Below are 12,516 nucleotides of genomic sequence, written 5' to 3' on the forward strand. Positions count from 1 at the left end.
TTATAAAACATCCATATAAACAATGGCAGACATATTATAAGCTTCTAAAACCACTGCCGGTCATTGGAGCCAGCTACGCCGAAAACCGTGCCAACACTGTTGTTCACCTATTGCTTCGGTCACCAGGTAGGCAATGAAATAACGCCAGAATTAAACTGCTTAAACAACCAACTCATTAACGGTTTGTAAATCCAATATAAAATTATGAGTGAGTAGTGAAACCTGAAGATATAATGCCATTCAATGTCACGCGGAGTTGAGAATAACCCAAAGCAGAAAGTGGGTCAGAATATGGTCCTAGTAAACTTATCGCCCCTGGCCTTTAACTGAGTACTTATTCAAAACGCAGCCAGCATAGGAAAATTATTCACCGTGAAAAAACTCAACAGATAAAATACCATGTAATCCAACAATATACTGTTTCTATGGCAGCGAGAGTATATATTTATCTGTCTCAATGGCGGTGTTGAGAGTAAGGCAGAAATAATCCCACAGGATGTTAATCCCTTCAATTCAATGAACAAGCTTTTTTCGTTCTGCCAAACATTCTCTGCAGCTGTGAAAAGGACACTTCCTGTTTTGTAGGATCAATTCGGTCACTATACAGCACTGCTCAACTCAGACTTCTCACGTGACTCCCTCACTCATTTGTGATCGAGAGTAAAATCACCTACCAGAGGTAGGCCTTGCAAATGACCAGCATACTGTATGTTAATTAGCCACACTGAGACCTCAAAAAGCACTTTATTCGTGGATAGCTTGGGTAGGCTGCGATGCTGCTACAACCCAGTTGTTCCACAATAAAAGCAATACGGATTTTACAAAATCGTGATAAGGACCTTATTTCATCGGAATGAGAGATTAGGGGACCAAAAGATGACTGAACAGTTTAATCAAGTATTCTATACTTACCATGCTAAGCGCTGATCTAATGAGAACAAAGGTCTATTTAATGAAATTTGGATAGTCTGAGCGTATAAGGGCATATACGAAAGGTGATGTGCTTGAAGTAGAAAAATATTTCGATAAAAAGGAGTTCAACAAGAAAGTAAGATGCTTTTAAAGCATTCCACACGGTATTTAAGCCAAGTATCATCCAGACAAGACCATTTAGACTAGTATTGAATTAGAAAATTGGAGTAAAAACCTTCCAAAGAAGCTGTTTAATCAAAGGAACGAACTATCTCAAATCTTTTCCAGACACAAATTTGCAATAAAAATGCGTACGTCCGGATCTAAGTGGCTATATTTACACGAAGAGACACACTTGGAACTAAAGTGAAAGATCTCAAAAAAGAAGTAATCCAACCGCAGATAGTGGTAAGTAATCAGAGGAAGTGATCACTCTTTATCCACTTACTTTATCATGCAAAGCTCTCATTGCCTCCAAATCCATTTGTCGCACTCCATGTCCAGTGGGAGAAAGAAAGTAGAAGCAAGCGTGGATCAGATCCTCTGGAGTCACTCCAAGACGTCCACCAGAACCCCCGCATCCGCTCCCGGTGGTGTTACGTTGCACCCGCGATTCAGCCTCCATAAAGGCTGCGTTGCGACGGTTGATCTCCTCTACGAGGAGACGCCAACAAGACGAGTTGTCGAGGGCCTCACCATAGCCTGGAGCGTCAATAACAGTTAGACGAAGAGCCACACCCTGCTCGGTCAGATTGAAGGTGTGCGAAGCCACGGAAGCGGCGGCGGAGGCGTCTTTGTAGAACCTGACAGAGGGAGCCTGTCGACAGAAAGGGGCGAGAAGAAAAGAATTACTGGCTGGAAGTTTATAATGATGGAGAAGACTTAAGTCGTGAAACCTAGTGGATTGAAGACACCGAGTGAACATCTACTGATATGAGAGCGTGCGGTTCAAATGAAGCCTAAGCTTGGCAACCATGTGCTAAAAAAGGACTGTCGTAGCAGACGCCGGTTTACCCATCGTTCATTGGGATGAGAGGTAATGGAGGTTATAGTACGTGTGTGTATAAATTGGACAGAGTTTGGTGATAGAGGAAAGTTCTTGCGAACGGCAAAGGCGCTAAATCTAGATCCATGTGTATCTACTCGTGCAAAACGCATCAAGCACAGTATGCTGATCAAAACGCCAGTCATTGAGGACACCCGGCTGTACATCCACCAGCGGCGATCCTGGCCATGGCAGTTTCTAGCCCAAAGCCTAATTCACTATGCTTGACTGACTCACAATCTAGTGTGACAAAATCACATGAGAGATGAATCTTTCTGTGCAAACAGTGAGCACAGCCACTAACCAACGCTTGTAATTCGGAAAATTCAACCTACGTGGATTGAAGGGTCACTAATTTTGCCCATCACAGAAGAGTTGCATGCTGCACTGAGGTGAAGAAGCATTTGGACCGGAAAGGTCGCGATTTCCCGGGTCACAGCATTAAACCCGACGAAACCTGAGTTCAATTTATTCCAGAACCAAATCAAGCATCAAAACTCTGGAAGTATACGGATTCTACATTTAAGAGGAAGTAAACCAAGCTATCCTCAAGTGACTCAACCGTGCTAACAACACTTGCTGTGCTGAAGCTGCTTTACATGTGCCAGTCAAATGCCGAGGTAAATGCAGGAATACTGAATAGCAACTGCACTTAAATTTGACTTGAACGCCTATCATATCAATTGGAACGGCAAGGTGGAACTTGTCATTAACTATTAAATACTCTCGATAACGAGACAATGCAGGGGAATATGATAGCATTGCAAAGATAAGGACTTCGGATTGCTCTAAATGGGAATCCAGTATAATGAGTCTATCGTAATGAAATACTTGGACTGGTATATACTTATCTTCAAGAACCTGGTCAACTGATTACAACTAATGAAAACAAGGGGCTAATGAAAGCCAGCTAGGATCTAGTCAGCTTAATATCATGGTAGCAGCACAAGCCTCAATATTCCACCTGATCACAAAGGAAAGTCTAATGAAGTGTGGCCCGGAGGACTATGGTCCAATGAGGCTGCAAGACTAGTCAGATGGACGCACTTGCTGATGCTCCAAGCCTATCGCTTTGATCTACGCAACCTGGAGTGGGTTTATGTTTATCATTGTCTCAACATACAAATATTCAAAATTTATTAAACATAGCCCATTAAGTTCAGGGAGCAGATGGCTTTTTGCAATCAGTGATTTGATTTGAGAGGAAGCGTGCTGCTGTCCAGATTTTTCCATGACGTTTACTTAAATTGTTGCCAGAAGACTGATACATCAGTTTGCCCTCTTTAGAACAGTTCTTAAACACAGTAAAATGCGTCTCGTTCTCGTAAAAAAAACGTGAAAGTCCTGAAGTCCTCATGACTTAACCTCAACCGTTGGCAGCAGCAGATATAATCAAGAGTTAGGAAGTCAGCTTTCGATTCGAAATTAGTCATCAGCGGTGAAACTACCTCAAGTTCTAGGAGCAGTGAACGGATGGCACTTTTTGAAATATCAACTAGTAAATAGGCGAGGTATTCAAAATCCTGTATCATCGAATCGGAATAGAATTCCGAGTGGCAAGCGGCAAATACCCAGTTGGTAGAATTGTGCAGTTCTTGTCTGAAAAGGCCATTATCCCAACACAGTGGCAAAACCATTTTGAGCTCAGATGACAGGTGAGTCATGTCTTAGTATGATGATCGGAATTTGGCTTTACTTTATTCGCTACGCAAGGTAATGAATTTTGCCCTTACATAATTTCTCATTTCAATAGAAGTTTTCTTAAAAAACCACGCGGAAGAATAGCCTTTTTGGAAGCGTAGTGAGCAAAAGTAGATGCTATTTAAAAATTAAGGACAAGATCATACTGTCTAGAATGCAATAGCTAATCTAGTACGATAAAATGAGTGTGCAAACAGATACGGATGTCCTCTTTGAGAACGGGCAAACAATGCATTGAGGACTAGGCTAAATTCACTCACCTGACTGCAGTTAAGAAATCTAGTACAATTAACAATGCTTTTGAAATACTTTTGAAAAAAATTAATGACAGTTGATGGCTTATCAGAAATGGTTAATGGCTTGAGAACGAAAATATTTATTTAACAACAACATTAAGCTAATATGATAAAAATGGGGCTCTAGGACTGCTGTTGATAAAAATAACTACTGCAGTTCTGTGAGAGTAAATGAGTTCGATCAGTTCAATTTAACGTAGTTCTGCTTTATAGGTACACATACCACTGAAAAAAGTTGAGATATGTAAAATCCGCTTAGACAGTGTTTTTTAAAAGGAGGAGTGAGATCATTCTGCTTAACCGGCAAATTCGCTACACTTCGAGATGGTAATCCTTGAATAGTCCACGGGGTACCCTGTGATTTGTTGAAAAAGGAAGCTGTCCCTCCCATTCACTTTAATAAATAACACTGTTTCCTTAATGTGATTATCAACCCTATTTAAAACGACCTTAGAAACCAACCGATGAAGCGCAATTTACTGCTGATTTAAAATAAAACGAAATGAAATCCATTTCACTGCATTTCAATAAACTGATAAATGTCAATTTAGGAGGAGTTACTGACCTTCTGGAAAAATATTCCAAAGTTCTCATCAGTCTGTAATTTTGTCCCTTTCTATTGTTAACTGAAAAACACTAGTTGTTTAACTTCACCGTAGATCCCACTTAACTCTGAATGCTTTTGGAAAACTTAGGTTGAAAATGCACGTAATTGGAAAAAAGCTCTCGCAATTTCAAAACATTTTCGACTCAGCTAGCTTAAATTTACCAAATTTCTTGAATAACTTAAAGAAAGCAAGCAATGGATAAAGAGAGAAACTTACTTCAAACTCGCAACCGAAGCGACAATAAATTTTAAAATAGAAAATCATTTATTTATATCTAAAATAGGATGGTGTGACGAAATTGTTGATGTTTTTTAAAGAAATCCAATGCTTAAGGTACGCTCTTCTAACTACTTCTCTATGATTACAAAATCACTTTTAAAGAGGACGCTAGGTGTATCGTAACAAATATTTGAAAAACAATTTGCGTAGAATTCAACAAGGTACCCTTAAGAAAAAAGCAAGCGGATTGATAACGGCAAGGGATAAAGTTTGTCAGTGCTATTAGCCTTTTCATCAATATAAGTGGATATTGTAACATTTAGAGTATTGAACTGATAATTGAGTCTAAGCAGAAAGTGAGTCCTAAACTACTCTACAATTTGTTCCAAATAAATTTGTTGGAAACCCTCGAGGTACTCAGATTATCAACTCAGCAATGTTAAAACTAACCACTTTTAAGAAATGCTTTAATAAACGCCACTAGCACAAAAACTTATCATTTCTTGACAAAAATATTCCAGAAATATGGATTAAAAGTAATCGGTCCCAGCAATATTTATAACATGACAAAGTTAAAATTTATATGGCACTAAAAATTGCTTTAAAGCAAGTTCATAAATATTGAAAAAAAAAACAAGAATCTTGTCCGACGATTAAAGCAACGCAAATGATTACTGTCTATTTACTACGCAAAATCAATATGAAAGACCTTAAAATTTACCTCTAAAGAAAAATTTACTGTTAGTGATAAAAAGAGATCAGGTTTGGGGATAATAAAGAATAAATACATGATATAAGGAAACGAACCAGGAATTCGTCGTTATAGATGTCTGTCATGAACAAAGTGTTCAAAAACGTAGATTTTCCCAGACCAGCTACTCCGACGAGCATAATATTAAAAGTAAATCCTCTTTTAATGGTTTTCCGGTATATTTGTTTAGGCAATTTCGAGAAACCGACGTCAAAAATGTTTTTAGGCTGCACTGGTGCCTTCCCTGATATGTTATGCAAACTATCCCGGTTTGAAGTGTTTTCCTTCTCCGATGAGTCATTTGCAAAGAGCTTTGACTTGAAAGATATGCTGGGTTCCGACTTGTCTATGGACGCTTCTGAGGAAGACGAACGAATGTGATCTTTCGACACCATACGAGAGTTCGGGGAAGAAGAAGTGACATTTGTAATAACCCTACTCATACTTCTTAAGAAATTATTACGTAGCAGCTGATAAAAACTATACAGCACGATAAAACATGAAATAGGGAGAGTTCACCACATATTCGAATAAGAGACCAGTGCCGTAGATTCATTTAGTATAATAGAACAAGACAATTTGGTTAGCAAGTTTGCAAGAGTAATATTGGATTTATAAATATCAGAATTGTTTAGGTAGCTTGTTTATTCTGAGAATCTTTAGCTGCTATGCCTGACTTAGTCTCGCAGTTATACCAGCCGACAGTAACTGAGTGCTAATCTTACTATACATTGCATGTGTAACAAAAGTAGGTAAATAGCAATAAGAAATTGCAAGCCTGAGCGAAAACTTTTGATTTCCTGTTCGAATGATGCCATCAGAGAACCAATGATTTTAAAAGGAATGGACGTGAGAGCTTGTGCAAACCTAATAGTTTGTGCAGAAATTCAATTCCTTTGGGTCGGCAGCATAAAGTGCATTTAACTGATCATCTTAGGATTGATTTTGCATCACTTAGTCTTTTTTGCCATACCAGTGTCAGTTTTGTGGAATTTCACGCAGCCTCCCCCATAAGAGAGTGTGTATGTATTTTTGATATAATGTATTCTTTGATATAATGTGAAAAATGGATATTTTTGCTTAGCTTTGCAAATGGAGATGTATTAACGAAATGAATGCTTTAGTTCTTGTTTAAATTTTTTCTAGGTGAGGCTAGTTCTGCCCCGAGGTCGTCGGGTTGGTTTACTTCGTACAATAGATAAGCTCCAAGGTCGGCTTTTCCTCAAAGACAAGGATGGTAGATAAATTTTTCTGCTTTTTTACACCACACTTAGGCTCGGAGCGCAGAAAAAGCAATGTAACCGCCAGTTTTATGCGGCATTTACAAACCCTTTAGGACTGCTTTGGCTCGTTGGCGAGCAGCCTATGTTGATAAGATCAATGAAATTAAAAAGCGCCCCCACTTTGCTGGTGATTGTGAAATACTCAAGGATGCTATGTACTTCCGGCGTCAAGTAGTTCACGAGATATCGCGTAAAATAGCTCAAATCCAGAATCGTAAGTTGCGGTGGATAGACGTCAGTTTCTTTCTCCTTCAGCCAGCCTTGGCGAGTACAAATTACGCGATCTGAATGACGAAATCAACAAGCTTATCCGTGAGAAAGATCGATGGGATGTGCGAATCAAGGAGCTTGGTGGACCGGACTATCGAGAAGATGGACCAAAGCTTTTGGAAAAAGATGGGAAGGAGGTTCCAGGCAACCGAGGTTATCGATATTTTGGGGCTGCACGCGATTTGCCCGGTGTTAGAGAGCTATTTGAGGACCAACGTGGGTTTCATAATCGTTTAATTTACCTATTTTCATTGAGTATCAACGCATTTTTTTATTGTACAGCTCAACCGATACCCAGAAAAACGCGGGGTGAGTTGATGAAATCCGTCGATATCTCATACTATGGTAACTGCGACGAAGACGATGGGGTTATTCTCCCTGTGGAAACTGCCTACGAGGAAAAGTGTGAGTCGATCGATTACTTCAATAACTTAGGCTGCTTGCTCCGCTCGTGTTGTGGATGTAGTCTTGGTGTGAATCGTAAAATCTCAGTGGATCTTCTAGAGATTTCTTCTAAGTATTGGGATTATCTGTTCAATGAGCGTATTTGGATACGCTATCCACCTTCCCCAATTTTTGAGTCTTTTTCAATTACCGTTTTTTGTAAGTTTCCTTTAAAAGCTGTATTTTCTTGAAGTTATTTGTCTCGCGGCTGGATTTGTTCCAGGAGTTTTCATTGTCGTAAGCGGACGTTATCTTCACTAGTGATTGGTTTTGTGTGTTGATCGAGGCGTCATTTCATTAATGTCTCGGTATTCAAATCCTAACTGTTTTTGTAGCGTCTCGATTTTTTTCTACTAACGGAACTTGGATTTTACTATGTAGTTTGTCTCTACTTGGGACTTTGATAAACTGTATAAACCATTTTGGGTCATATTCAAGATTAGGAGCGTAGTTGCGTATTTTCCAAACCGATGGAGCACCCTTATCTATTTCTTGACTTGTGCCTTCAGTTTTTCGGAAATCGTTGATAAAAATGTCTTTTTCTTTTTCACATTCTATAAGGCTCTTTGCGCCTCAAACCATTGGTTACTACCTCGCTATTTCTACTCTCTCAAAACATTACCTGACTTGAAGGCTAGTTATTAGCTATTTTCCATGTTTGAAACTAAAATATCAAGAAGTTAACATATCGAGTTGTCTCCAAAGCTTCCAAGGCCCCTTGTGGGATTCGTTGTAGAGTGTTTAAAGATGTCGTATGAGGCAGCATAATATGCTGCTCAAAACCATCATAAGCAAGTTGGTCCTGGTGACCAAATCTGCATCACTTTGAGAAGGGCCCGACGTTCTTGCTGAAGAAGAATCGCGTGTCGTCATTGCTTCAAATAATTTGAGACTAACTTCCCAAGAATGTCTTTTTGAAATGTCTATCGTGAGTGATAAAATGATTTTTTTGAAATTGTCGATTTGAATGGGTTCTGTCTGCGTAAATCAACCGACTACAATGAATTCTATCGAGTACTTCAAAAAGACTGATTTCACATTATTCGCTCACTGGTTGATTGACTTAATGCGAAATGGCTATTGACCGCATCTCTAAACAAGCGACCACTATCTTGAGTTATCCCAAATGGTCCATTCGTCGCTCTTCTCATACTTCCAAAGGTTTTCCCAGTTCATTACCGAAATACTGTGCTTACTTTTTGGGTGTGTTTTCGAATGAAGACGGTTTTCTTTGAAATTTATTTCTTGCTGTCAAAGCACTCCGACTGAGGTCTACTCGCCAAAACCCAAAGAGGCTGTTTTTTAAACAACCTAGTAAGTAAGTGGGACTAGCGGATCAATTAAAAGAAAGTCTTGGTCTTATAGGCTAGGGTTTGATCTCTTGCAACACTCTGGAATGGGATGGTGGGAGCTGCCGCTCACTTCTCCGTGCCCTCCCCGATTTTGCTCCAGATAATTTTCACCTATTATTAGCATTTGGTAATTCTACGCGAAAAAATAGAGACAGTTTGGAAATAAAAGTGAGATAGAGGTGGCTAGGGCCAGGTTGTCTGTTTCAAGGGGCAAGATTTGTATCGAAGTCGTGTTCGCAATCTTGTGTCCCATCGGCAAGGGATTATGGGAAGGAGCTTTTTATCGTCATTTAATTTACCTTGTATCATATTTTCTCTGCAAACTTCTTCAGTCTTTTGCCTTGCCCCTCCACATATCTGTTTGTTAAAATCTTGGTTAATCTCACTTAGAAATCCTGCTAATTTTAATCCAGTCGCAAAGATTAAAAAGGTACTGGCATCCTCTGTTTGATTCGCAGTCGGAAAGTTGGCATTACTCAATGTGTGTGCCCCAACACCACATCATTCTCATCTGTCAAAACTTCCTGTGCACTTTGCTGATAATTCGAGTAGGCCTTAATATTTCACCGGGGTAAAGATAATTCGCCACTAAGGTATCACTTTTTCCATCCACAAAAATAAGTGTACGAATAAGGCTTTTCAACTTTGAAGGGGCTTTGCCTACTGCCACTGGTTTCAGTAGCCGAATTGTTTACTATCCCAGTAATGGCAAAGAAGGCGGAGGTGTGGCGCCGTCGCCATGCGGACGAAGTGGCCGGCCGCAAAGCCGCCTATTACAAAACTCCCGAGCAGCTGGCCGAGGAGGCGGAGGTGGATGAAGACAATCCCGATGATAAGGATATTTACGATACTGGCGACAATGTACGTCAGATTTCGCTTGAGATGTTTTATTCCCGTGCTGTGAAGTATTTGGGGTTTAGTATTTTGCCATATTTTATCATTCTCGAACCTTCCGATCTTTGGTAAAGCCTTTTTTATTTATTGTGCAATTTTTGGGGGAAACAAGCTGCATTTTATGGGCCTACCTGAATTTTTTAGTGTTTCACTTCCTCACATTTGCATCGGGAACTGTTAGGAATTTGTAAGTGAGCGTCAGCCGAGCCTTGTATTGTGTAATGACTAAAAAAGGATTTGTTGCGGACAGATTTAATAAGCTGGATATTGCCCATAATTGTCCCAAATTGACAACTCTGATATCCACAATCATGGATGTTATTTCCAACTCTTTGTGAGGGAGAAAGTAGAGGAGAATTCTATTTATTAAGCCAGTAATAAATTTGGCGGATTTTATAGCTCTTGAAAATCCCTTCTTGGCGATACCGCTGTTCTCTTTTGTAAGAAACTGATCTGTCGCTACCTCCATTCCCAAAGTCAATCGCCTCTACCTTTACCAAATGCCTTTGAGCAATCGGACAAGCAATAATTTCTAGGTAGACGTTTTGCCTTAAGGTCGAGTTTCGCTACCGTTTTTATTATTCGCCGCGTAAATCCTGGTTATGAAACGCTCGCCTCCTTTTCAACGCTATACCTGGACTAAAAAACGCCTTTTCGGATTCTCTTTAGCCCGCAGACACCGAGTTATTAAAGCTCTACGCGACTGCAGAACGCGACTCCGAGACAAAACGCCTACTTGAATCGGAGGGCACAGTGCACGCCTCGTTGGCTATGGCCCTCTCCTCCACTGACGTAGATGCGATCGAAGCGGAGCGCGAACTCACGCTAGATGAACTGCTGGCGAAAACTGGCGCCCGTCCTCCCGGTCACCTTAAACGCGCTTTTGTGGCCCACGCTTCCATACCGAGCCAGAAAGAGGTGAGTGATTGGCGGTCTGGGAATAATACCGCTGCTCTTTGGAAGCAAATGCAACCCTCACAGTGGTAGATGGTAAACTCTTCTTTTGTTTGGAGCGAATTCCGTTTCTCGCGCGTTCCAACATCATATCATAGCTGACTTTGTCTTCCCATTTAAACTAATAGTTTATGACTGCTCTTCGAAGATCCCATTGAGTTGTTATTCCATTACAGGTTGAAGAGGCGTTGGTGGAGAAGAGGAAGCGTGAATTGCTGGAGCAGTACATGACCCCCGAGTTTATTGAGAGCATTCAGGACACTGGAAAACTGTTGGGTGTGGACAAGACGAAAAGTGACGAAGTAGAAGTGGAGGCAGAGGAGAAGGAGGAGGAGGAAGAAGAAGAAGGGGAGAATGCGGCGACAGTGACGATGACGGAAAATGAAGGGCATGCTGTACAGGATGTGTGTGAAAATATAAAGTAAAGATCGTAATTTTTCACCATTTTTTTAAATGAGTTAACCCCTTCCCTCTCTTTCACGGAATCGTCAGTTTTGAGGTCAAATTAGGTCAAGAAGAGACATGCCGGTCTACTTGTTCTCTTTAATTCCAAGTCTCTTGTTAGTGGGTGGTCGAAGTTAGTCAATTCTCCACCGCTTTCTTGTATTAAGTTGTCTGGCAGCTATCATGTGCCACCTTATCGTTTTCTTCTGTCATAATTGCTTAAGGGAAGGTTGATAAATCCATTTACTAACACACTTCTTTATTGTCTAATTGGTCCCTCCCGTCACCCCTTGATTGATGTCAACACTGACACCGTTTAGTAGTTATCACCTTTGACGTTTTGGTTATTACTCAATAAGGAATGAGAGATTATTTTTTGTAAAAAAGAACGGCATTCTGAGCGCTTTAATGGAACCTTGTCATTCATAGATTGCCAGATTCTGGCACCGTCGAGAGAGTCTTTGCGGAGTGACTACATTCACTTACCCTGAAAGAGTTTTCTATTACAATTGCAGTTGGTGGAGTAATTGCCAACACAGCTGAACCATCCTCTGACTGGCAGCTTGCTTCATTTCTTCACCTGGACGGTAAATCATCATGCGTGATTTCACTTACCGTTTGCACAGAAAGACAATTTGACAGACTGGTAATGCTGCATTAGGTTCTTAACTCATCGAATGTTCGTTCATAGGACTGCCTACCGAGGCCGTAGGCTGAAATTGCCGTTGGCAGCCAAGTGGCCGTTTTGAAGACATCTGCCCTAGTCAAGTCTCCTATTGCTGACCACCCGAGTCTTCCGTCATATTATGGTGCTTCAAGTCTTCTCTAAGGATAGATATCCACGAGTTTAGATTTCGTGCCTTTGGTGGAGGCGTGGGTTTCCCTTGTTAACTGCCATCTGGATCATTGATGTACAGACTGGACTAGTCCATGGTGCGCAAGTTGACGCCGCAGACCACTCGGTACTGCCTGTAGTAGCACCAAGGTAGCACCTCCTGTACGGTCGGCTAGAATTTAGCGTCTCTATTGAATTGGAGGGCTCCTCGATTTAGAATCTACCTTTGGCAATGGATCAAGACGAAGATTGTGCAGAAGTTCAGACTGCGGTTGCAATGCCACTTCCAGGACCCACTGTAGATATGGCATTGGAATGGGTATTTGTCTCTGAACGGGATCCGATCTGATCAAATAGACAAAGAATCTATTCCTAAAAGATTAAATTTTAGACATGCATGGCGAAAATTACTTCCAAATCGCCTGTGACCCTCCACGAAAAGGGTCAACATCTTTAGCTATTGTATTGAAATTGTACTCATAACTTGTAAGCCCACTTATATCAGAGA

General features: G+C 40.7%; 2 protein-coding genes across 2 annotated transcripts in view; one reads left to right on the forward strand and one right to left on the reverse strand. All coding sequences in view use genetic code 11, as the record gives it.

The window, feature by feature from the left end:
• Positions 1 to 5,975, reverse strand: part of EGR_04927 (Septin-7) — a gene marked incomplete at both ends in the record, with an annotated part of 11,629 nt that extends 5,654 nt beyond the window's left edge. Inside the window, 2 exons of the mRNA XM_024494176.1 lie at positions 1,361 to 1,729; positions 5,589 to 5,975. Coding sequence (XP_024351413.1) covers positions 1,361 to 1,729; positions 5,589 to 5,975 — 756 coding nt within the window. The remainder of the gene's footprint in view (positions 1 to 1,360; positions 1,730 to 5,588) is intronic.
• Positions 5,976 to 6,375: 400 nt separating this feature from the next.
• On the forward strand, positions 6,376 to 12,357 carry EGR_04928 (Pre-mRNA-splicing factor ISY1; the record flags this gene model as incomplete). Its single annotated transcript, XM_024494177.1, has 11 exons — positions 6,376 to 6,432; positions 6,679 to 6,708; positions 6,731 to 6,769; positions 6,807 to 6,829; positions 6,869 to 7,029; positions 7,071 to 7,301; positions 7,368 to 7,490; positions 9,585 to 9,742; positions 10,445 to 10,693; positions 10,906 to 11,133; positions 12,226 to 12,357. 11 exons carry the CDS (start codon positions 6,376 to 6,378, stop codon positions 12,355 to 12,357), a joined length of 1,431 nt encoding a protein of 476 aa, XP_024351414.1.
• Between the last annotated feature and the right edge of the window lie 159 nt (positions 12,358 to 12,516).

The sequence above is a fragment of the Echinococcus granulosus genome (assembly GCF_000524195.1).
Source record: "Echinococcus granulosus chromosome Unknown EG_S00033, whole genome shotgun sequence".
NCBI lineage: Eukaryota > Metazoa > Platyhelminthes > Cestoda > Cyclophyllidea > Taeniidae > Echinococcus > Echinococcus granulosus.